A 25,714-nucleotide genomic window follows, 5' to 3' on the forward strand; every position below is an offset into this window, starting at 1 on the left:
CACATAAAAATAATGCCAATTTCATCAATTATATCAATGTCCACTAAAGGAATCTGAAATGATAATAGTAATAACTGGTATATATGACAGCCTATTATCATACATTAAAGTTTCTAAACATTTCATAAAAGTTCCCACATTTAAGTCTCCAAACAACTTTATGAATTATGTATAGATGGTATGTGTTGTCCCAGAAATGACAAAGCTGGGATTAAAGCTAAGCAGGTTGATTCCAAAATAGGTGTTCTGGGAATAGTAGGTGATAAGCAAATGAAGAACAAACAAGCCAGAGAAAACTGACAGCTTGTGGAGGTTGCTTGTCAAGAAGTAAAACAGGATAATACAGGAAAGTGCACTTAGGTGGCTGCTTTTATTGGGAATCTAGAGAACTCTTCCCTGAGGTTTAAAGTGAACAATGTATAACAAGGAGCCAGCAAAAGAAGGATGAGAATGCTGACACAAGTGCTGCACAGCAGGGTAGAGACTAGAAAGAGCCAGAGACAGAGGAATGGAGTGTAAATTGTCCAAGGTGACGTTGGGCAGGGTATCAAGTGTAGGGCTGAGGGAGTGTTTGGTGTTTCATTCCATGTGCAATGAAACATCACTGCAGAAAGTGAATGACATGACCTTGTTTAAGTTTACAAGGTCACTTTGGCTGCTTTGGGAAACACATATAATAGGAAGGAAGACCACTTATACGGTAATGCCACTTATAGTTCTTAGTGATCTAGGTGAGAGGGGCTTAGACTACAGTGTGAGAAGTGGACAAGGAGATAAGTGAACAAATTCAGGATATGGGTTTTCTCAGCTTTCACATTTTTTATTGAGATAAAATTGATATAAAATGGACCATTTTAAAGTACACAATTCAATAGCATTTAGTACTTTCATAATAATATTATATAATCACCAGCCCCGCATAATTCCAAACCATTTTCATCATCCCAAAACAATATCCTGTGCCCATTATGGCATTTTTTCCCCTTCTCCTCTTTCCCCAAGCACTAACAACCAACAATCTATGGTCTGTCTTTAAGTATTTGCTTTTTCTGTGTATTTCATGTAAATGATATTATATACTATGTCATCTTTTATGACTGGTTTATTTCACTTAATATATGCTTTTGAGGATTGTCCATGGTCTATCATGTTGTAGTACTTATCAATATTTCATTATTTATTGATAAATAATATATTTTATTGCATAGATAAAATAAGTTTTACTTATTCATAAGTTGATAGATATTTAGATTTTTGACTATTAATAATAATGATAAATTTATATCACTTTGAAGAACTACTCGATAATATGCTAACATCTAATATTTTCATTAACTACCAAAGTGCTTCACTTAACATGGTCACAAAGTGCATTCTTTTTCTTATAGATGACTCAAGTTTATCCTTCTTTATGGCAAAATAGTACTCCATGGTGTGTAAATACCACATTTTCTTTATTCATGTGTCTGTTAGTGGACATATAGGTTGTTTCCAAGATTTAGCTATTATGAATTGTGCTGCTGTACACATTGGTATGTATATATCACTATAATACAATGTTTTTAACTCTTTTGGGAAGATACCTAGAAAGGGAATAGCTGGGTTGAATGGAAATTCTAGTTTTAGGTGTTTTTTTTTCAATCTTTTGACTTATTCATCAGTGAAGTCCCATGGTATTTAGAGTGTGGGGGTCTTCTCTATCATATCTTTTCTTCAGGGAAGAGATGAAGACCAAATGTCTTCATAATTCTGAAAAACAATGTATACAGAATGTTGAAAGAAGCAGAAAGAGGGAGGGAGAGAGAGACAGAGAGATAGAGACAGAGACAGAGAGATTGGTTGAATATTAGTTATCAAGTACCCAACAATGATGTCAAGAAACATGTAATTATACGGGTTCCTAAAACTCCCACCTTTCCTTCCCAAATCACAGTTCCTTTCTCCCTTAGAGTAACCATAACTTTTAAGCATTATGATAGTCATTAACTTGGTTTTCTTTATAATTTTACCAATTATCCATGCACCTCTAAATAATAAATAATGTATCTAAATTAACCAATTCTAAATGTCCCAAAAATATATCCACTATTTTATTTCTCATCTTTTTCATGCAGCATTTATGTGATTAAACTTTTTGTTTTTGTTTTTGTTTTTTTGGTACCGGGGATGGAATGATTCATCTGTTTTGATGTATCTATGGGTTATTCATTTTCATTTCTATAAATGTTTTTTATTTATTTAATTTTTTGTTTTTGTTTTCTTTTTCTTTTTTAAAAATGGATTTATTGCTAAATGGATGCACATTGAGGCGATACTCTTAAGTGAAATAAATAGAACACACATGTAAATACTGAAGAGTTTCTTTGGTGTGAGAAACTGAAAGTGTAAATAAGGACTAAAAGGTATAATAGGTAATGTGAAATAGGAAGAAAAGAGGCAAAGAGGAGGGGGAAGTGGGAGGAGTAGGGGAAAGGAAAGAAGGGAAAGGAATTAATATGAGAAAATGAAAAAACGGAAACAAAGTCTTTGTAAATAGGGAGGGGTGGAGGGGTTGAAGGGAGGGCAGGGGAAGGGAGAAAAAATAAGAAACAAGATAGATTACATAAAGGTGCAAATTCCCAATGATGAATGTCATTATATACCTAAATGCTTTTAAAATTAATATAATTTATGTATTCATTGTTTTATATTTATTTGTAGCTGTATTTGTGTTATGATCACCAGAGCTGCCATATTCTGATGCACATATATAAGAATTTCTCTATAATATACACCTAGAAGTGCCTTGTAACAGATGTGTCTTCAATTTTACTGTGTAATGCTAAGCAGTTTTCCAAAGTCGCTGTCACAGTTTTAAAGCCTATCATTTAGTTCACAGTGCTCCATAGCCTCATTAATATTTAGTATTGTCAGGCTTCTCTGCTTTTGTCAGTTTGTTGGATGTGTGGAAATTTCCAAAGAGTATCAAGGCAAGGAGATTACATATATGAAAAACAGGAAGGTTGGCAGACCTCTCTTCGTTCTCTTACTCTCTATCCATAATTGTGGCTGGTTGCTAGAGTGTGAGGGCAGCATTCCTTGAAATTCAAGGAGTGTGAGCAGTATTTCATATTGAAATTGGCTTTTTTTTCCAGTCATACTTTGTATTTATTTTTTTAACCCTTTTTACTTTATTACTAGTATATGTGATACATACTATTCATCATAAAATAGTACATATACATCTCACATCTTGCTTCTTTTTACTTCCTCTTCTCTAACCCCCTCTCCCATCTCTCCCAGCCATAGATACCCTTTCTATCTGTCAAATTATTGTGTAATAATATCAACTTTATGTAATCTGAATTGTAAAACACGTTTCCTCTATTGTGTGACATTTAAGCTAAAATGACTTTTAGGTTAGTGGCTTGATAGTTTACTACTCTACGATTAACACATGCACATGATAAAAACAAAGCCTCAAGTAATACCAAAAGGTATAAATTTAAAAGCAAACCACTTCCACTGTAGTCCCACGCTCCAAATTGAGTATTCAAAACTTTTCCTGTAGTTGGTTCCCCTAGTTTTCATAATCCTAGATAATTTTAATACTCTTTTTTTATTTGACAACTTTAAACAGTAATTATTAACATAAAACCTACCTAAGATGGGAAATTCATTCATACTAATCTCGAATGCACTTCTCAAACTACTCTTTGCAATGGTTTTTATTTATTTTCTGAGTTTTGATTTTTCTATTTCCTATCTTTAAATAATGACCTCACACTTCTCTCTACCTCTTTCCTTTCTCATCCTGCAAACTTCTATCAGCTCTCCTATTTTTAACCTGTCAAAGTTAATTATATGTTATGTCATTGGAACTTTAATTAACTTCTATTTTTTCTATTGATTCAGGCCAGCATTTGTAAATCTATTAATGATTTTAAAATTGTATGTTGTATTTTTAATTCAGCTCACCAAAGAATCAGTTAATATGATTGTCAATGCAATTAAGGTGATGAAATCAAGTCTTTAAAAACTGAAGAGCAATGTAACGGGTGCCAAGATTAAACGGAGCTTCTGTTGTTGCTTATCAGTTGTCTAGAATCATGGCTAGTAATGAAGAGAGTGAAGACAGGCCTACTAACCTTATTCATACCTCACCTTCCTTACTTCTTTTCATACATATGATCTGGACTTTATCCTTTCCAGAATATGACTTGGAATAAGGATCACCTGAGGCTTTGCACATATGTCCTTCCTTCCTTATTCTTCTCTCACATGTGACCAAATCGAATAATTTTTAATTTGCTTTTCTCTTTTAAGTATTGTTCCTGTTTCTAATGTCATTTAGTTCTACATTAAGCTTCAACTCTTGCCAAATTTTCCACTACCCTGCATTTCTTACTGCACATGCGCATGCACACACACACACACACACACACACACACACACACACACACAGGAGCACGATGTTTCCTTAGCAGTGGTCCTTCTGAGTTTCTGGCAAAGATATAATTAGGAAAAGTCTGCACCAGCCAGGAGCCTGGGTTTCTTCTCATCATCCAGAAGACTTTTGTGATAACAGTTCTCACTGTTAATTGTGAGATGCAGGATGCTGAAAGATTATAAATGTTGTCACTACAAAATATTAAATATGTGAGGTACTATGTACAGGTTAAATATCTCAATTTAGACATTCTAAAATATATACATATATCAAAACATTATTTGAACAACATAAATATACACAAATTTATTTGTCAATTACAAATAAATAAAAAATAAATTTTATTCAAAACAATTAGTATGAGCCATGACTAGTAGAGATCCTCTCTTCTTACAAGTTTTAAATATATGAACAATTTTTTTTCATGAAATAGATCCTGAATAATGACCTTCCAGGGACAAGGTAGTTAAATTTAACTAAGACAAATTTCATGTAGCTGTTAGGAAGCAATTGAATATGCCTGGCTGTGTTTTGAAGACAGTATTCTTTCTTGTTGAGTTTTAAGAAAGGACAGTGATATAGTCTTCCCTCTATAATTATTTATACACTTGAAGCTGGACCAGATTTTATTTCAAGTGTAATTTGTTTTTCTAATTCACTAAGTGTTTTCCTATAATTAGAAGTTTCACTGAAAACTTGGTTTCATTTCTAGCTTTAATAAGTAATCTTTTCAGTTGATCTTTATTATCTTAAATATCAAAATCTAAGGATTTCTATTTGTATTTGGTCTAGAAAATACTTCCAATAAATAATAATTTTAGTGTCTCAAGAGTTCTAAGTTTCTAAAATTGTATTAGTTTTCTATTACTGCTTAACAAATTATGAGAAACTTGGTGTCTTTAGAAAAACACCCATTTGATATATTTCTGTAGGGAGGAAGTCTCTCAGACCTGGTTGGTTTCTCTGGTCAGGCCATAGTCAGATAGTCTTAACAAGAATCTGGGGTATTTTTCCAAAATCATTTCTGTTGTTGGCAACATTCAATTCTGTGGTTACAGGACTGAATTCCTCATTGTCCCTGCTGTCAGCCCCTAGGGCACTCTCATATCTGGGCTTGGTCTCCTTCCATCTAGGCAATAGAGAATTCCCTCTCATGCTTGGAATCTCTCCAGTTTTCTCTACTTCAACTAGCCAGAGAAATTTCTCTACTGTTAAAGACCTTATGTGATTAGGTGAGATCCACATACGTAATACCCATTTTGATCATCTAAGGTCAACTGATTAGTAATCTTAATTAAATCTTCAGAAATCCCTTTCCATAGAATGTTACATAATCACAGATGTGATGTCATCATACTCATAGGTTTTATTCAAAGCCAAGGAAAGGAGGATAAAATCATTAGGCGTCATAGTAGAATTAGAATTTTGCCTACCACAAATAACTAGGGAACTAGGGGTAAAATAAGTAGGTTTCTGAAGGTATCTGAATATCTATCTTATTGCCTTATTTTCTCAAAGTAGCTTTCTTCTCAAGTACCCTGTTCCATAAGTATTATCCAAGCTTAATGTTACATTCCATTAGCTTTTCTTCCAAGTATGTTTTATATTTGTCCTTTATACTAGTACAATTGAAATGTAATCATCTCATTTGTGTATTGCTATTACACTGTTTTCTACTCTTCCTCAATCTGAGTTTTCACCTTTCTCCAGGACTGAACTCATTCTGGAAAAAAGAAAAAAGAAGATTTTGAAGGGTATTATACTACTTAAAAAGCAATCAATAGGAACTCTTTTCTACAGCATTAAATCAACCGACCTTGGAGATTTTAAAAACCATCAGAAATGTAATTTCATTTATAAGTATTCAATTTTATCTTGCTTTTCTACCTAAGCCATACCCCCTATCTTTTGAATCTAGACAGATTTATTGACTTCTTCACAATATAGTGTAATACTTATCAATTTTATCTTTCTATCTGATATGTTCCTATGTCTTGGATTATTTTTCCTTCTTCCTTCAAGGCACTGCATAATTCTTGTACCTTCTTGAGACTTTGTACTTGATTACTGTTAGGTACATGATAGCTTGCTTCTCCTCGTTAGACTGAGACAGTTTCCTATTTATGTTATAAAGCACTCATGGGCAGAATTTATGCTAATATGTAGTTTCCACTCAAAATACATACACTAATTATTTTCTCTTAATAAGGAAATGATCAAGTTACAGTCAAAATCTATTTAAGAAATATGCGTCTACAAAATGAAATGACTTAAAGTGGCTGTTTTCAATTCATAAACATAATGAGAAATTGAAGTATTAAACACTTTTGCCTTAGATATTTGAAGCTCCAGTTAAATTGTCAATTATTTATCCATTTGCAGCCAAGTTATTTTAAAATGAATTACCAAATAATTTCCTCAATTATTTTTCCCTTTTGGCAAAAGAGGTCCCGGGAGAAAATTAAACCCATTCTGAGTTTACAAAATATCTGGAACTATACATCAAAGTTTGCAAGTTTTGAAGCAGCCTTGTATTAAAGACAGCTGTGCTCAATGTTGGTTAACCTTTAATCTTTATTCGAAAAGAAAAAAAAATGGAAACTAAGTATGTAAATAGGGAAGGGTTTAGGGGTGAAGGGTGCACAGGTAATGGGGAAAAGAGAAGAACCAATATACATCATGTACGGGTACAAGCACTCAAAGATAAATGTAAATGTATTGTATACCTAAAATGTACCAATGAAGAATTTAAGCAAAAAAAATAAAACTTCTGTGTAGATTTGGGAGTTGTGAGCCACCAGTTCATTTTTCATGTTCTCTTCTTCTCTAGCTACTGTAACATAAACAGTCTCTGACTTGTGAAGATTTCACTTAATTAGTAGAAATTGTACTTCACATTTTGAATCTTGATCTTTCCCCCAGCTAGTGATGTGCAGTATAAGGTCTCTCTCGTGATGCTGGTGGCAGAAGGGAGCTGGATTTCCCAGCCAGCATGCAGTTGTGAGGGTGAGCAGTCCACATGCAAGAGGGTACTGTGTTGCAAAGCTTTGGGCTTTGGTAGATTAGTGCATTGAGTGCATTTTCTCTCTAGACTGTAAGAGGATGTAAACCCTTTATATGTCAAGGAGCACTTGTACTGTTTTCTTCTGGATCTCCTTATATATCTCTGGCTGCACCTAGTTTGTCTCCATCCTTCTCCAGTTCCACCATAAAAAGCAGTAATCTTCAAGATTTTGTAGTTGATTGCCTCGTATACTTTTTCTTTTATTTCTTTTTTAATTTGAAATTTTCATTCCTCTCAGTGGCTTTAACAATTACTTGTATGTAGGTGATTTAAATTCAGTACTTGACTTTTCCTTGGCCCAGATTCCTATCTACAGCTAACTTGTTAATTCCTTCGTAAATGTCCAGCCCACCCCTTACACTCAACAATGAGTTCAAAACCAAATTTATTCTATTTCCTTCCATATTTCTCATGTCAGTTAGTGGTTTCAGAGTCCTTGTAGCTACACAATCTAGAAAGTTAGGACACATCTGCCACTCTTTCTTCATGTGTCACTACCCACCCACTGTAATTTCTATATTTCTTGCAAATTTCTCTTTCTCCCATCAATATCCATTCTACTGTAGAAAGCTACCCATCTTCTACCTATAATTTAACATCTCCCAGCCACTTTTCATACCTAAAGGAAGATAAATCAGATCTTCTTAGAAACTTCTCAGCATCATGGTTTGTACCTAAATTTGAGTATGATTGTTTGTGTATCATTGGCATGCTTCAATTGGTGACATGTTCTTTAAGGGCAGAAATCATTCTTGTATCTCCATCATGTCTTTAGCATGGTGGGTGTTCAATAAATATTTCTTGAATTCTCTGTGCTCTTGGATATATTATAATGTGACTTTCACATTCAAAAAGAAATCCTATTTTCCATTCTTTTACATAACCTGAAGTAACATTTTCTTTTAAAGGGCTTTCTAAATTTTGGTGAAATTACACTTTTTACATAGCTTCAATATTCTCTGTTGAATTCACCAGGCAAGGTTGATGATCTGTCTCTAAAATGTCAACAATCAATTCTTAATTACATCAAATTTATAAGTTGATTCCCTTATAAGTAGTTCTAGTATGTTCTGCTCTTATTTTTCAATGAGGTAGTATTTTTTCCAAGTTTTTCTCAAGTTAGTTTTATTTTTATTTATCTATTTTTTTTTTGGTACCGGGGATCGAACTCTGGACCTTGTGCTTTTGAGGCAGGTGGCGGAACCACTGAGCTAAATTCCCGGCCCCCAAGTTAGTTTTAAATACATCAGTCTTCATAAGTTTCCCAAAGAAACAAAATATATTTCAAGATTTAAAGTTTTAGATGCTATTTAAAATCTCTGCCCTTAGTAATTAAGAGTAAATTATGTCTTATATGAAACCTAGTTTTTGATCCTTATCATGATATAACATTACTTCCTTTCAATATCTTTTAAGGAATTATTCTGTCCCTATTATATTGTTTAAAATTTTCTTTATAAAAGGAAAGTATTTTATAATATTTACTTTTGTGTCCACCATACCATTGCCCATGGTCATGATAAAGACTCTCTCTGCTAGTGGTACTTTTGGGAGTTGTAATAATATTTTTCTTGGTGGAACATCTTTTGAAGATGTATTTGCTTCAAGAGACGTTTGAGATGAAACTTCAAACACTTGTCCTTGGTTTTGATTTACGTAAATATCTTGGTTTTAATAAAGTCACAAAATATTATAAGAACCTTTTTCTGTAACTCACTATATAAATTCATCTTATTTCTGAAGTGAAATAAAACCTACTCTTATCTGTCACCCATGCCTGAAAACATTCTAGTTTCTTTTTGAAAAGCAAATTTAACAAGATGTGCATATAATTTTGTTTATTTGAAAATTTCTGCTTTGGATTTTTAAAAGTGGAGAGTATGTTTAGAGAATGGGCGTAGTGGCATGCACCTGTAATCCCATGCACCTGTGGGCCAAGGTGGGAGGATTGCCACAAGTTTGAGGCCAGCTTAGATTACATAGTGAGTTTAAGTCCTGCCTGACCTACATAGCATGACCCTGTTTCAAAAAACCAAAAAATTAAAAAATAAGTAAATGGACAAAAGAATGTGTTTAGAGTATCATGGCTATCATTTTATTTTCATTAAATAAACAACATAATAGCCCTGTATTATTACTCTTATCTTTTATTATTATTATTGTTATTATATCTGAGCTTGTAGTAATACCCTTGTATGAGGGTAAAGATTAAGAGAGTACGTCTTGTTTCTTTCTGTTGAATTGGTGAATTATTTTGTATGTACAAGGCAATCCCTGAGGTAGAAATACTAGGCTAGTGGGTTGTTGAGAGACACATAGGGCTACCATGCCCACTGGAGCTCTCTAACATAATTTTGCATTGCACAGCCTTCTTCCTTTGCTCCGTAAACACGGGATGAAGTGCCATAAATCACATTAGCATCTGTACCTGGTGAAGTATAAGGATGAGCACTTTCTACCCCAGGCTAGATAGTTGAATTTATTCATTTAACTATTTGTTAAACATCAGTAATGTGCCAATCATTGCTAATTAGTAATAAATGACTTAGCCCATATCCTAAGATTTTTGCAGTTTAGTATTATTTTTTTAACATATATTTTATTTCATACTTAGAATTGTGAAACACAAAAAAATTAAAATGACTGCTTCTAGTCAGAACTAACTATACCCATAAGTAACTTTAAGTACCTCTAATTAAACAACTACATCACTCTGTCATGGGTAGAAGAATCCAAGCCACTAAAAGAAATATGGTCATATCATTTGTTACTTCTTATATCAAGTTGCCAGTGCCCAGAGTCTCACACAGTTATCTTGCTTGGGCACAGCAGGGGGCATTGTTGATTTAGACTAGAATACAGGACACTGTTTACATAAATTATACCCTGTGTGACTAACTCCTGCAACCCTGAGGTGAGTTTTCACCCGCCTCTTTTAGGGCCTTTCAGGAACAAGAGTTACCAAGTTATTTCTTCATTTCAATTTGTTCAGTGTTTTTTTGAGCTCCTGCTATGTTCAGGACACTTGTCTTGGTGAAAAAATTGAAAGATATAAAGATAAATAACACATAAATGTATTGTTTTAATAGACAATATTAGATTGTAATAATTTCCTTTACAGACTCCGGATCCCAATGGAGTCATGAATGAGATGAGTTAGTAGCGGCATCTCCTTTCTTGGGGATCTTATCTTAGTGAAATGTGTTCAGGTTGTCTAATAACTGGCAGTAGATTTACTTAATGAAAGCCATATGGATCAGCTTTGCTTTTGTGCTGAGTCACTTGGCAAACAATACCTTTGTCCTCCCCTGATGCTTCCTGATCTCAAGAGTCAGAGACCAGAAAGTTGCTCTTTCTCAGGAGCAACCTTGGCATCACTAGCTGGGCTGCAGGGCTGAGGACATATTTGGGATGAACTTGCTTGAGGACACAAATGGTGGCTATTTTTCATACAAAGTTGCAGTGGCAACACTGATAATTAAAACAAGCAAAATGACAAGTGATGGCATTCTCTCATGGCCATTTGTGGCTTCAGTGCACTGATACTTATTGTTCAAAGCAGAACTGTGTGGTTGAACTGACTCTTGATTTTGCAGTAAAAAGTGAAGGAAAGTGTTTTGTTTATGCTTGGTTGTTTTATTTAATTTTCTTCTATACAAGATAGTTAGAAATTATGATACTGAATCATTTTAAATTTCATTGTCATGCCACATTTTACTTTGTATGCTTTGAAACATAAGACGTAGTATCTATTTGTGCATCCTTTTATCTTAAAGGTAACATTAAGCTTTCCATTTTAAAAAGGATTCAGAGTTTTATTTTCCAGTGAGAAACTATGAAACATGATCTGACTTGTTTTGGTTGAGTTCCAACATTTTAACATGAGTATTATAGAAAGAATAGGTGGTTTTCACTTTCTTTAAGACTTTAATAATTATGTAGCACAATCAGAAAGGGATATGATATTCATGACTAGAATCAAAGATTATCAACATTTTAGAACAAAAATAATAGTGAATATATTAAAACACATAAAACACATTTATTATATTTGACCATATGAAATTTCTATTTTTAGTACAATAAAATGGTCAAATATTGGAAATTTTATTTGATTTAACTTATGTTAGGTAATTCTGCACATTCCTGCTACCTAGTTTAATTAAAATGAAATTTCATGGTAATTAACTCTAAATGAGTGAGCCCTTTGTGGCTTATTCAAACCTAATGCCAAGTCTTCCATCTCTTTCTCCTTCTTTCAGGCTCTATGACCTCTCATAATGTGGTACTGATGAAAGAAAATGACATAACCAAATTTAGATACTAAAAACAAAATTTTTTTAAATCCAGAATTGTTTTTAAAATACAGAATTTAGGATGAAAGATAGGGTAAGATTATGAATTAAACCATGTTTTAGCAATGATCTGGACTTTACATATGTTACTCTCTAATCACCATATGTAGTAGATATATGAGTTGACTGAATATGTTTTCAACAGATGACAAGATGATTAAATTTTGAGGAATATCTGCAGATTGTCGGCCAAACAGAAAAAGTGATCTATGATAGGCAAATCCTTGCTCAGTGTCAGTAGATCTAACTTCTTGTTAGTTGTGTCACAGGGAGACTGTACAACACAAGCAAGTGCCCTAACCTCTGCAGAAATGATTTATTTGTTCCTTTTTTTTTTAACCAACAATTTAAATTAAGTGTGAATTCCTCCTTCTTTAGCAACAACTCCCTAGTACCCTGGAGCATACTCCAGAGTTTGGGAACCACCAGAAAAGAAAAGGTCTGTTAACCCTTCTCAGTCTCATATTCTAAATCCTATTAACTGAAGAGGTATTAGCAGCAAATGAGGAAAAGGATGTAGGCTAACTGGAAATTTGAAACCATGAATGTGAAGAGACTAACCACTCAAGTTGATAATTATGTATGAGATCTTTCCATTTGACTGGTAGCCAGAAACTAGAGAGAGTGGAATTGAAGAGCCAGTATGTCATGTTGGCACTGGCTATAGTTTGTCTGAAAGGAAAATAATCCAGATAATTGTTTAATTGGATATTACTTAAAAGAGAAGCTGGAACTTCCCAAATTCAGAGAAGTCCAGAGTAAACATCTTTCTTTTCAACTATATTGAGTAAATAAAACCCAAGGATATTGCAGTGATGGATGCTCTCCATGCAGTTCCATTTTCATTGCCACAAGACTATTTTGACTGTTTCCTGCCAGTACATGTCTCTCTCTATTTTTTAAAGAAGAGTACTTTGGAATGATATTTTTCCAATAGTATAATGAAAAAAGAAAGCAAATTACACTCTAGGTAGAAACGTAGTAACAGGAGATTAATATTCATTAATATTAATGCTTCCTGTAGGAAGCCATCCAGGGCCATGTTTATGGCACAGAGTGCCATGAGTCAGCCTAGGCTTGAATCAACTTCTGTTGCCTTTATCCTATGTTCTCTGTAATTGATAAAGTCTTTGCTCTAGTAGGTTAGGTTACTTAACTTTCTATGAGTCAATTTCTATACCTGTATAAAGAACCTTTTTTTTTTTTTTTTTTGGTACCAGGGATCGAACTCGGGTCCTTGCACTTGCGCAGCAGGCTGCAAAACCACTGAGCTAAATCCCCAGCCCTCTATACCTGTATATTGGGGATGATGATAATATAGTTGTGGCAAAATTATGTAAGTTAATGTGTGTGAAGCATTTATACCAGTGTCCAACATGTCATACATGTCATATAGTGATGACAGTAATATGTTATTATTTACTATTTCCTTTCAGTAGCTTCACATAAAAGAGACTGTTTTTGTTTAACCTTAAGTCATGACTCTTTTAAACTGGAGGTTTTGACTGAATTATCTGTGTGATAAATTCTTTCTCTCTCTCTCTCTATCTATCTAACTAACATTGAGCATGATTTTAGATAATGATCAATTAATATGTTGTGTTTTGGTTCCCTAATTTCTTTTCTTTTTTCCATTCTCTTGAGACTTTATTTTCAGGATTCTTTTTATGAGCTGTATGCATTCATATTTAAGGATTGCCATTTTTATTCCTTTTGTAATATTAAATATTAAATGCCAGGCAGAATATCTCCTTTAATTTCCCTTTGGAGTAATAAAATGCTGCTAGTAACTATTTCTTGAGATCTGTAACAATATCCTTTATCAAAACAGAAGTACATAATAAGACCAGCAAAAACATTTACAAAGATCTCTTCAGTATTATATATATATATATATATATATATATATATATATAGGATAAATGAAATATATTAAAGCAAACATCCAGGAGATTCAGGCCTTATATTTAAGTATTTAATTCTTCATGAATTAATTTTGTTATATGGGGTAAGATAAGGATCCAATTTTATTCTTTTGAATGAGGATATTAATTGTTTTCAATGCCATTTATTAAGGAGATTACCCTTCTATTTTCTAGTCTTGGTAACTTGTCAAAGATTAGTCAACTTTATATATGTGAGAGTTTATTTCTGAGCTCAGTATTTTTAAAAATTACCCCATGCATCCTGCCATTTTGGTTATTATGAGTTTGTAATATAATTTGAAATCAGGAAGTGTAATATCTCAAAATTTCTCAAGATTCCTTTAGCTATTCACAATCTTTTACTATTTCATGTGAATGTTACAATTGTTTTTCTATTTCTGTGAAAAGAAATGCCATTGAAATATTTATAGGAATCTGTAGATCAGTTTGGGTAATATATGAATGTTTTAACAATATTCTTCAAATGCATGAACACAGGATATCTTCTTATTTATTTGTACCTTTTTTGCATTTTTCCATAAATGTCAGTCTTTTAAGTGTATGGATTTTTCTTCTTGATTAAATCTATTCCTCAGTATTTTTGTTCTTTTTTATTCTTTTGTAAATGAAATTGTTTACTTGATTTTTTATCAGATAATTTATCATTGATGTATTGAAACACACTGATTTTTGTCTTAATTTTGTGTCCTGAAACTTTATTCAAGTATTTATTAGTTCAAGAAGATTTTAATGGAGCCTGTAGGATTTCTGTATATCAAATCATGCCATCTGCTAACAGAGAGTGTAACATTTTCCTTGCGTGGCTTTGATTCATCTTTATTGCTTCATTCATTTAGCCAGGCCTTTCAGTATTATACTGAATTGAAGTGAGGTAAATAGGTATCCTTACCTTGTTCCTGATCTTAGAGGGAAAACCTTCAGCTTCTCACCAGTGAGCTGATGCAAGGAGTGGGCTTGTCATTATGACCTAATTCAGTCCTGGTGCATTCTTTCTACCAATATCCTTTGCATAATGATGTCTCTGTTAAGAACAGATGTGCGTAAAACGGTATATAACATATATCCTAGATACATAGGAAGCTGAGTTTGTGTAAGTACACTTTGTAATGTTCACATAAAGATGCACTTCTCAGAATGTGTCCCCATGGTTAAGTGGGGCATGGCTGTATACCTACATTTGGGGACCTTTTATTATAATGAAAGGATATTGAATTTTTTCAAAAGATTTTTCTGTATCTGTTGAAATAATAATGCTAATTCTTCATTCTTTTAACATATGATATCACTTTCATTGATTTATCTATGTTTAACCACTTTGAATCCCAGGGATAAATCCCACTTGATCATAGCCTATGATGCTTTTAATGTGCTGTTGATTCGATTTACTAGTATTTTGTTGAGAAGTTTTGCAGTTATTTTCATTTGGGACATTTGCTATAATTTTTACTCTGTAGAGTCATTGTCTGGCTTTGGTATCAAGGTAACTCTGGCATTGTAAACTGAATTTGGAAATATTTCCTCCTCTTGAAGTTTTGGGAAGGTTGAGAAAGAATGGCATCAATTCTTCTGAGATACTTCTTTAAATACTTAATTCTTCTTTACATACTTGATTAATTCTTCTTTAAATACTGTGAAGCCATCAGGGGCCGGGCTTTTTTTTTTTTTTTAGAAGTTTTTGATTACTGATTCAGTAATTTACTTATTATTGATGTATTTGATTTTCTATTTCTTCATGATTCATTCTTATTAGGTTGTATGATTCTAGAAACATATCTTTTTTAATAGATTATTCAATTTGTTGACTTATTCTTGTTGATCGTACTCTCTTGTGATCCTTTGCATTTTCACTGTACCAGTTGTAATGTCTTCACTTTTATTTATGACTTCATTTATTTGAGTCCTTTTCTCTTTGTTAGTCTAGGTGAAGGTCAGTCAATTTTTTTTAGCTTTTCAAAAATTAAGTTTTAGTTTTGTTGATGCTTTATATTGTTTTATATCCTCTATTTTATTTATTTATGGTCTGATGTTTATTGTTTTCTGTGTTCTACTACCTTTAGACTTTATTTTTTCTTTTCTAGTTTCTTGAAGTATAAATTTAGGCTATTGGAAATTTATTTTTTGTCTTATTGTAGAAAGTTATTATTATAAACTTCTCTCTTAAAACTGCTTTTGCTTCATACCTATGTTTTGGTAGGTTTTATTACCATTTTCATTTGTCTCAATATATTTTTCATTTCCATTTTGATTTCTTTAAACTATTGGTGTTTAGCAGCATTTTATTTAATTTTCCTATGTTTGTGAATATTCCAAAATTTCTCCTGTTATTGCTTTTTAATTTAATAGCATTGTGGTCAGAATGTTAGTTTATATGAGGGTACTACAAGAATAGCTCCTTTACAAATCTTGTAATAAATAGATGAAGTTTCTAATTATTCTGAAGCCATTTCAGACTTCTAACTTTGATGCCAAAAATATGCCTCTTAAGAAATGTTTCTAGCATAGTTAACATTAGAATTTTAATTCCTATGTAATTACCTATCCTCACAAAAGCATATTTGAGATATCTTTTGGGAAATGTGATAATACTAAATACTAATCTGTATTATCTGACTCTAACCAATAGGATGGGCATAGTCCGTAGAATTGGAGTGAATTGCTAGAGTACTTTTACTTCACCAAAGGTAATCAGCTGGTGCTGGGTATTAAAACAGAACAAACAACAACAATAAAACAGGGAGGTGAGGCAAGGGATTGTGTGAAGGAGGCAAAGAACATAGTGGAATTTATACCCTCAACTATTCACCAACATATACAACCATTTCAACACACCCTGAAAGAGTGGAAATTCTCATGGCATCCTTGTGAAAAATATGTCTTAAAGGCCAAGAGTGATGAGAAGATATCTTTATTACCAACAAGAACTTTGAAGACTAGTTTGTATTTATCTACTCTTTATGAAGATTATGTTGACAAAAAATTGGATGATTTCATTCAGATTTGCTTAAAGTTTCTTAAACTCAAAAAAATAAACTTATTCTATAGAACACTCATTTAAAACTCTACTATTCTTACATTTGATTATATGATATTGATTATTTTTATTGAATTATGATAATTATTTTGAATTTTTCCCAAGCTCATTTCATCCATTTGAATTTTTGTGACCAAAGGTATTAATAATAGCATAGCAAAAGACATTCTGGAATTTCTGTTTTGCAGGTCGTGAGTTAAATTCTTTAAAATAATGTATCTTTTCTATTTATAAGGAGAAAAGTGCATCAATTATAACAAAGTGTAACTTGCTACAAATAAGAAATTGTAAAAATGAAAAAAATCAAAATTTTTGTTTCAAAATTTGCATATTGTACATTTGAAGAGGAAACTTCTAGAAAGATAGAAATTATTTTTGTGATGCTAGTTTTTATAAGACAGAGAGCAAAAGTCATCTGTTAATTGCCATAAAGAGTGGGCATTTGAAATGAACAGACATTTCTCGGACAAAGAAGTAAAAGCAGCAAATAAATAAATGAAAAAATGTTCAACATCCCTGGTCATTCGAGAGATGCAGATGAAAACAACACTGAGATTCCACCTCACCCCAGAAAGAATGGCTGCTATCAAGAAATCAACCAATAACAAATTCTGGCGGGGATGTGGGGAGAAAGGAACCCTTCTCCATTGTTGGTGGGAGTCCAGACTGGTGCAAGCACTGTGGAAATCAGTATGGAGATACCTCAAAGAACTAGGGCTAGAAGTCCCATTTGACCCAGCTATTCCCCTGTTGGGTATCTTCCCAAAAGAATTAAAAGAATTATACCACAGCAAATATGTGCACCCATGTTTATAGTGGCACAGTTTGTAATAGCTAAAGCTTGGAAACAGCCCAAGTGCCCATCAACTGGAAACTGGATAAAGAAGATGAGGGATTTTTTTAATAAAATGGAGTACTACTCAGCCATAAAGAATGAGAAACTAGAGACATTTATAGCTAAATGGATGCACATTGGGGCCATACTCTTAGGTGAAATGAATAGGACACACGTGTAAATACTGAATAGTTTCTTTAGTATGAGAAACTCAAAGTGTAAATAAGGATTAAAATGAATAATTGATAATTTGCAATAGGAAGAAAAGGTCCAAAGGGGTAGGGGAAGTATGAGGGGAAGGGGAAACGAAGGAAGGGAAAGGAAAAATAAAGAGAAAAGAAAAAAATGGAAACAAGGTCTATGTAAATAAGGGAAGGGTGGAGGTGGGGAAGGGTGCACAGGGAATGGGGAAAAAAATAAGAACCAAGATACATCATGTACAGGTACAAGCATCCAATGATAAATGTAAATGTATTGTTTACCTAAAATGTACCAATAAAAGAACTTAAGTCAAAAAAAAAAAGAGTGGGTAGTCTACAGTTTTAATTTATCTCCATGTTTTTCTGTTGTTTTTCATTTTCTTTATTTCCATTTTCTTTTAATGAGTACTTTCTTATGGAATTTATTTCAAATGATTATTCTTTTCTTTTTAAATTAAAAAAAAATCCAGGTAACAATATAGTTCTGTAAACAAAGGCTAACCTACCTTCTGGAAAATTATCTGGTTGATTACATTTCTTTTCTCTTCTTTCCTTTTCTTTTTGAGACAGGGTCTTGGTCTGTAGTTCAGGCTATCCTTGAGCTCATTATGTAGCCCAGACTGACCTCAAACTCGTGGCAATCTTCCTGCCTCAGCCTCTCCAGTGCTGGGATTATAGGCTTGCGCAACCACACCTGGCTGGTTGATTAAATTTTCACTGCCCACATTTCAGATCTACTTTGAATGTTCATAATAAAGTCTAATTTGATGATTTTTAATTGCCTAAAAAGTTTAAATTCAACAAATACTCACTGAATTAAATCTGTGAGTAATTATATAAAATTTTATGGAAACACTAAGCAAGGAATGAGTGATAGAGCGTGGAAAGAGATCTGTAGCCACAAGTCTTCATTGCGTGTCCTATGAGGAGAAGAAGCCATAATGTTAGGACTTATAAGCTCTTCCTCTACTGAGCTCATCAAACCATGGGGATAATCTTGAAACCTTTCCAACTATCCCCCTCTTCTGAAGAGGATATTAGAATCCAAGGCCTTCCTTATCCTTTCAACAACTACCTTATGCTTTTGTATATGCATGTCTACTCCCTCAGCTGAGCAATGTACATTGTAATCAGAGCTCCATGCCAATGTTCTCTTTGGGACACTTACTCCACTAACCAAGGTCATTTGTAATATTTTGTTATCAATTATTTGTTTCATAATTGTTATCTTAATGTTCTTTAAGGAAACTCTTGGGAGAGATGCTATCATACCTTTTACTAATTGCTTCTGAAAGCAAGCACTTAATTAATTTCTTTTTTTCAGCTTTATTTTGATGAGTATGCCTTACTTACTGTAGGTATTTGGGATAGTTCAAGCACAGTTACTGTGCACTCTTTAGCATCTGTATTTTTCTAATGTGATGAGTGTCTCTCTCCTTACAGGACAGTTCTTTTTACTTTGACTTCTGTGGTCGTACTTGTCATTACAACTGACTGGATCAGCTGGGACAAGCTGAATCGGGGATTTCTGCCCAGTGATGAGGTTTCCAGAGCATTTCTTGCTTCTTTCATCTTGGTCTTTGACCTCCTTATTGTGATGCAGGTAAGTGTCTAAGTTTTTCCCTCTTCTCATTGAAATTGCTCCATGTTTTGTTCTCAGTAAAAACAAACACTATAAGCGGCAGGCCCCATAAAGCCAGACATTAATAGGGCCTCCTCTGATATATTTTACTGGGAGGAAAATCCAAGTGAGCTTTTATGAGAGGGACACCAAAAATTCATTTTATGAACATGGCAAGGTAGGTCCCATGTAGTGCGGCATGGTGGTATTTCCTGCCAAGGCTTACAGGGGAATAAAAACAATACACAAAACCAAAAACAAAAATGAAACTGTGCCATTTAGTAAAGCTGCAGAGATGACAATGATATAAAGCCAGCAAAGCAGGGAAAAGCACTTGTTAGTGGAACTTGGGGTTTTATAGCAGTGGAAATGGAGTGATGTAAAAATGCTTTTTCTGGTTATGGAAATTATCACTTTCAGTATTCACCAGAGATCATTCCATTTTCATGTAAACAGTATTTCTGCTCTGCTTAGCAACAGATTTTTTTTATACAATAGCATCGCACTAACCAGTGCTACTAGTGTAATCGTGTGGTGTGAATGTTTGGGGTTTTAGGAATATTCATTTGAATGGGCAGAAAGAGAGATTAGCTGTTCCTTGGCACATTATCCTGCTCATTAAATATCCATCCATTTGCTAGACATTTTCTTACTGCTTTCACGAGGCAATTTTGGTTTCTCCCCTCCTGAGGCATTATAAGTCACCAGAACAAAGGCTACTATTGGTGAAGGGAAAGGAGACCCCATTGTATTCCGGATTTGTGTGAGATTTTGCAGGATAGGATATTGCTTTTATTTTTTCTAGAGGCAAAGAGGGGCCTTTATGAAAGCTTTTCTCAGTTGTTTCAAAAGAGAACAATAATTGTTTTGCCTATGCTAGGCATTAGCTTCAAGATAATTCTTAAGAGCCTATTACTATTTTTAATAAACAATTTCTAAAATATAGTTTAAAAATCATCTGAGGAGATAAAATTGAATATTTTTCTCTCATACAGATTTGATATAGTTCTTTTTCATTTCCTGTGATATACTTTAGCACAATAGAGAACACCCTGGAGCTGGAATCAGACAGCACTGGCTGATTCCAGGTCTGTCTCTAACTAGCCACAGAACATACTCTAGATAGCTACAGATTGAATTTATAGCACTTGTGCAGTAACACTGTATGCACCACTTATATAGAGAACTTTCTATCTTCTTCCATTGACTAATAATATACTTTCTAATGTTAAGTGTCTACCTTGCTTAAATTGCACATTGGTATCTTTACAGACTTGTCTTAGTGTCAAAGGTATTAGTAGCCAAGAAGGCTTTTGTTCCTTTGAATTTGCTTAAATTTATATGCATGAGAGCTTATATTCCCTCATTGCCCATCACCCTATTTATGTAAATTTTAAGTATTCTTTTAAATAAGTTCACTGAAACCAGGGACTTCAAGTGGAAAAATATAACATTATAATTTACAGATATTATGGATTGATTCATCAAGAAGTACTAAATAAAGACAGATTAAAAAATGGAAAGGTATCCAGGATTTATATAAGCAGAGTCAGCAAGACTGGAAAGGGAAAGACATTCTAGATGAAAAAATGGCACAGAAATGTAAGGAGTCAGGAAAGTGTTGAAGTGTTCAGAGAGGAGCCAGAGACCAACTGTCTGAAGATGAAGAGTTCATGCTGAGGAATGTATCAATTTGCACCATTTTGGCTGCCAGTAACAATAATCCTGCCAGGGCAGCTTAATCAAAGAGTATATTTATTAAAAAGTGCTTTTCTATATGTACCTTTCATAACAGATTTTGAAGAAATCATGTAAGATGGTAAAGCATTTGAATGGTACAGTAGATGTAAAAAAACATTCAGTTTAAAAGAACATTTGTTTTTAGATTAAATGTTTATTTGAAATCAAATGATTTTGTACATAAAGTTCAATAATAGAAAAAGCTGAAAAAAAAAGAGTGAATGCATTTCGTCATTGTAGGGACACCATACACATTTCAAGAGGAGGGAGGCATTTGGCGTTGGGGATATTTGAAAGCAGAAATTCAAGAGTCACAGAGAACCCAGACCTACCCTTTATACTCCATCTCTCATCTTTGCTTTTTCACTTCTGCTTTCTTTTTATCTCCTACGCAAAGCACCTTTTTCGATTTTCTAATTCATACGGAAGGAAAAGGCCACTGCAAGTATCTCAGAGGGTAACCACCCTCCAGCTCTGAGGCCCAATTCTAAACTCCCTAGAAATGGACTGCAGGCCTCAGGTCATCCTGTGACTGTCTCTAAGCTGATTGGGGAACCATGCAGGCTGTGGAGGTGGGGCAGTCCCGGAGAAAGTGGAGAGCTTGGGTTTCGACACTAAAAGTGATAAATGCCTAATATAAAGAGAAATCCAAAAGAAACACCGGAAGTTAGCTCTCTTAACTCCTTTTCCCTCTCTCCCACCACCAAGCCAGCCACACAGGCCTGTTGAATCATCTTTCTGTTTCTTGTACTCCAATCCTTTCTTTTTTTTCTTTGCGATCATTTCAGTCCTAACTCTCCTCTGTACTATTCTAAAACAATTGATGGGACCTGCTACCTCTAAGTGTCCTTTGCTACCATATGCCCCATGCAGTCTGTTCCATACTTTATAATCAGAAATGTCACGTTGTACACATCACTTCTCAGCCCCAGATATTGCTGGTGACTTCTCATATTTCAAGAAACAAGTTTAGACTCCAGGAGCACTCTCTTAATGCCCTCCACAATCTGGCCCTGGCTTTGTTTTCTCCCCTGTCTCCTGGCTCTAGCTCTACTCCAGACGAAGTGTTTGCTGTTTTGCTCTTGACCATAGCATATTCACTCCTAGGACATCTGTAAGAGTCCTTTTCCTTCCAAGATTCACTCATTTAGGTCCTACAGTTGAAGACCATTTTGAGACAGGGACTCGCTCTGTAGTTTAGACTGGCCTTGAACTCACTGCCTAATCCAGGCTGGCCTTGGACTCATGGCAATCCTCCTGCCTCAGCCTCCCAAGTGTTGAGATCACAGGTGTGCATCAACATGCCTGGCTCATTAAGGACCATTTCAACTCCCTGGTTATCGACACCCTGTGACTGTTTTGTCCATGGAACTGTCCTAGGTCCTCTAACTGCACTGCACATCACCATGTCACTTGTTCCTTATTCTTCTTTGTGTTATTGGGGTCTTCATAGCCTTGTGGGCAAGGCAGGAGGAGTCCCAGAGTCAGGGCTGCTTGATGAAGATGATGAAGGGGGAAGTGCAGTACTGAGTTTCAGGATGGCTCTGTCCACCTCTGGGAGCATCACAGAGAAGGTTTGAGGACCAGTACTTGTGGAAAAGGAGGTGATTTAAGGAAAAAGAGCCCCAGAACACACATTGTTCAAGATATTGGAAAATGTATGTTACAGTATCCTAAAAAAATCTATAACCAACTAAAAAATGATCCAATTCATCCCATATTCACACATTTCAGATGAAGGAAAAATGGAAAAGTAGTAAAATTAGTGGAAGTGCAGGGAGCAGTTTCATAAAATGGCTTGTCGCTATTGAAATTATTTAAGATTTAAAAGCAATTGATCCTAGGCTTTTCTAATTGTAGGCAAATTCAATTTATATTATAAGAAGATACTGTAGAAGGGTAGAGGAAAAGAAAGAAGGGAATGGAATTAATACGAGAAAATGAAAAAAGGAAACAAAGTCTTTGTAAATAGAGAGGGATGGAGGGGTTGAAGGGAGGGCAGGGGAAGGGGAAAAAATTAAGAACCAAATGAGTATGTAAAGGTGCATATCTCCAATGATGAATGTCATTATAGTGTACACCTAAAATGTACCAATAAAAGGATATACAAAAACATTAAAAATAAAAAATCAAACCCAGAAAAAAAAAGAAGATACTGTAAACTTTGATTAAAAAAGAATTTTTTTCTGGATCAAATTTAGGGCCCCATGCATACTAACTATATACCTTATCAGGAAGCTACATTGTCAGCTCTAAGGATTTGATACTTTTTCTATAAAGATTTTATTTTTTAACAAAATTAATAGGCCAATTATGAATACATTTACATAACATAAAATTATTTTATAGATATTCTTGAAATAGTTTTTTCTGCATTTATTGCTTGTACCACATTTTTCTGTGGTTTTAATAAAATCACCAGAACTAAGACATAAACAAATGCCAGCAGAATGTAACACAGTTTGTATAGTAGTACAAATCAATGTAGTACATGCACAAGAAGTAAATTTTAAAGAATATAGCCTTCTGAGGAAAATTTTAGCTCATATTCTATTTAGTGTTTGTAATCATGTCAGTCTGAATCTTATATTTCCCTTTATTTATTGTGTAAGTATTTTACTTGCAGTATGTCCTATCCCCTACCTTCTCTACTAAATTAAGGAAAAATATATCTAAAAAATAGGGGTTAAAATATGTGTTGTAGAATAAAGAAAGAAAAAAGGTATCATAGGAATTTGCAAAAGGAAGATACATGTAGCCAAAAGTAGAAGAGAGAAGTTCAAGGAAGAAATGAGACTAGAAGGGCAATAGACTTGGAAAACTAGGAACAATAAACAATAACATTTTTTTCCAATCTGGAACTAATAGCCTAATCATCAAAGTAAGAACTCAGTTTTTTCCATGAAGTTCAGAAAACATTTATCAATTCATTCCCATTGTATATCAGGTGCTGGGGACAGAGGTTGTAGTGAAAAGAGTCCAAAGATTGGTAAGATAGTTTATAGGAGTTTGAAGTTACATAGAAGAATTTATAATTTAACAAATGAAGTATGCATAGAAGAGTAGAGAAATTCTGGGGAGACTGTTTTCACTTGGAAGAGTTCTTTAGGTGGAAAGGAAATATCTATAGCCTGGCCACTTTCTGAATTTATTTACCCCACCCTCACAGGAGCTAGTGTGCCTCGTATGGAGGCTTAAAAAGCAAATTTGTCTTCATAAGAAAAACTGCTATGCTTTTTTTACTAGAAAGAAAAAGAAAGGGAGAGAGTAAATGAGAGAAGAAAGAGGAAGAGGGAGGAAGAAGAACAAGAAGAAAGGTAGAGAGGTATGAAGAACCAGAAAGGTAGATATAGGTAAGGATGAGCTCAGGAGCCAGTTGAACTCTCCAGTGTGTGGAAGTATCAGGACTGAAGGTCAGGAGTAGGCTGGCGTGACAACCGAGGAGACCAGTGAAGTTATGTTCATTGTTAAATCAACCTATTCTCATGGATGCTCTACATAACTGGACTTTAGGGAATTGGAATGTTTTAGTTACTTTTCTTGTTGCAGAGACAAAATACCAGACACTGAAAGTTAGAAGAGGAAAGGTTTATGTGACTCACTGTTTGTAGAGGTTTCAGTTCATAGTTGGCTGGCTCCAAGGGAGGGTGGCATGGTGAAAGAGAAAGGGTTCATGGTAAAGCAGGTCAAGCAGAAGGCAGACAGCAGCATGGCAACAAGCAACAAGGGACAAGTGACCCACAACCCGTGATCCTCTTTCTGTCCCTTATGTCTTATCCAGCCTGCCCACCCTTAGGGTAGACAGCACTCACACCCAGAGTGGGTCTTGCACAGAACCATGCCAACCTAATCAGTGGACTAGTTTAGTAATCACATACCCTTGATACAGCATCACAGCCTAGATCCAGCCACCTCCAGAAGGCCCCACCTATGACCACATAAAACTTTGAGGGGGACATCTAGACACAGCCATAACATGAGGTTAGAGAATATTTTAAAATATTGAATTTAATAGCTGGATCAATGTAATCTAGCACTGAAAAAAACAACTGCTTAACAAGTACCCAAGAAGCATAGAAAGCCAGAAAGTAGCTTTATTATGCCTATAGGTAGGCATGAAAAAGTTTTTCATTTCTACAGCTTTGCAGTTAGGGGATCTCAAAGTCAATTATTCTTAGTTTCCTAATTGTCATCTAAATGTTAATTTTATTTATTTATTTTTGAGATGAGGCCTCACTATATTGCACAGCCTGGTCTTGAACTCATGAGCTAAAGCACTCCTCTCACCTTAGCTTCCTGAGTAACTAGGGCTACAGGCATCCATCATTATGCCTGGCCTGTCGTCTGGATTTTAAAGCAAACTGATTAAGATATTGGCTCTGGAGTCAGACTTCCATAGTGCAAATCTTGGCTCTGCCATTCACTAGCTGTGTGACTTTGAGATTCTGTACCTAATTGACCTGGGCAAATAATAGTGCTGACTTTATATGGTT

At 34.3% G+C, this 25,714-nt stretch overlaps 1 protein-coding gene across 4 annotated transcripts in view; it reads left to right on the forward strand.

The window, feature by feature from the left end:
• Nucleotides 1–25,714, forward strand: part of Tmem117 (transmembrane protein 117) — a 569,660-nt gene that overhangs the window by 443,910 nt on the left and 100,036 nt on the right. For all 4 annotated transcript variants that reach the window (XM_087200080.1, XM_004863160.3, XM_087200081.1 and 1 more), the window contains one exon: nt 19,304–19,463. In XM_087200080.1, coding sequence (XP_087056206.1) covers nt 19,304–19,463 — 160 coding nt within the window. The remainder of the gene's footprint in view (nt 1–19,303; nt 19,464–25,714) is intronic.

Source organism: Heterocephalus glaber, unplaced genomic scaffold (genome assembly GCF_053883595.1).
Source record: "Heterocephalus glaber isolate CG9 unplaced genomic scaffold, H.glaber_assembly_v1.0 deba00001733, whole genome shotgun sequence".
Classification (NCBI taxonomy): Eukaryota; Metazoa; Chordata; class Mammalia; order Rodentia; family Bathyergidae; genus Heterocephalus; species Heterocephalus glaber.